At 53.3% G+C, this 768-nt stretch overlaps 1 protein-coding gene across 1 annotated transcript in view; it reads right to left on the reverse strand.

Moving 5' to 3' along the window:
• LOC116858784 (filaggrin-2-like) overlaps positions 1–768 on the reverse strand; it is a 9,916-nt gene that overhangs the window by 3,847 nt on the left and 5,301 nt on the right. The window contains exon 5 of the mRNA XM_032843689.1: positions 568–759. Coding sequence (XP_032699580.1) covers positions 568–759 — 192 coding nt within the window. The remainder of the gene's footprint in view (positions 1–567; positions 760–768) is intronic.

Genomic DNA, 768 nt, shown 5'->3' on the forward strand with positions numbered 1-768 from the left:
TCAGTGTCACTGGACTCACTGACACTAGATCCCCTTCTTGTAGTCCTTCTGGATTCTGTCCTGGTGGCTTGACCATGCCCAGACCCTCTATGTCCCCTGGTATCTCCTGACTGGCCATGACTACTTCCCTGTGTCCCTCTAGCTGTAGATCCTGACTCTCCATGTAGAGATCCAGAGTGGCTATGAGGGGATCCTGCGTGTGTCTGTGAGGTTCCTGAGTGCCTTTCAGTGTCACTGAACTCGCTGACACTAGATCCCCTTCCTGCAGTCTTACTGGATTCTGTCCTGGTGGCATGACCATGCCCAGACCCATTATATCCCCTGGCATCTCCTGACTGGCCATGACTAGTTCCCTGTGTCCCTCTAGCTGTAGATCCTGACTCTCCATGTTGAGATCCAGAGTGGCTATGAGGGGATTCTGCGTGTGTCTGTGAGGTTCCTGAGTGCCTTTCAGTGTCACTGAACTCGCTGACAGTAGATCCCCTTCCTGCAGTCTTACTGGATTCTGTCCTGGTGGCTTGACCATGCCCAGACCCACTACGTCCCCTGGCATCTCCTGACTGGCCTTGACTAGTTCCCTGTCTCCCTCTAGCTGTAGATCCTGACTCTCTATGTTGAGATCCAGAGTGGCTATGAGGGGATCCTGTGTGTGTCTGTGTGGCTCCTGAGTGCCTTTCAGTGTCACTGGACTCACTGACACTAGATCCCCTTCTTGTAGTCCTACTGGATTCTGTCCTGGTGGCTTGACCATGCCCAGACCCTCTATGT

This window comes from Lontra canadensis, unplaced genomic scaffold (genome assembly GCF_010015895.1).
Source record: "Lontra canadensis isolate GAN:19392208 unplaced genomic scaffold, GSC_riverotter_1.0 scaffold142, whole genome shotgun sequence".
Lineage (NCBI taxonomy): Eukaryota > Metazoa > Chordata > Mammalia > Carnivora > Mustelidae > Lontra > Lontra canadensis.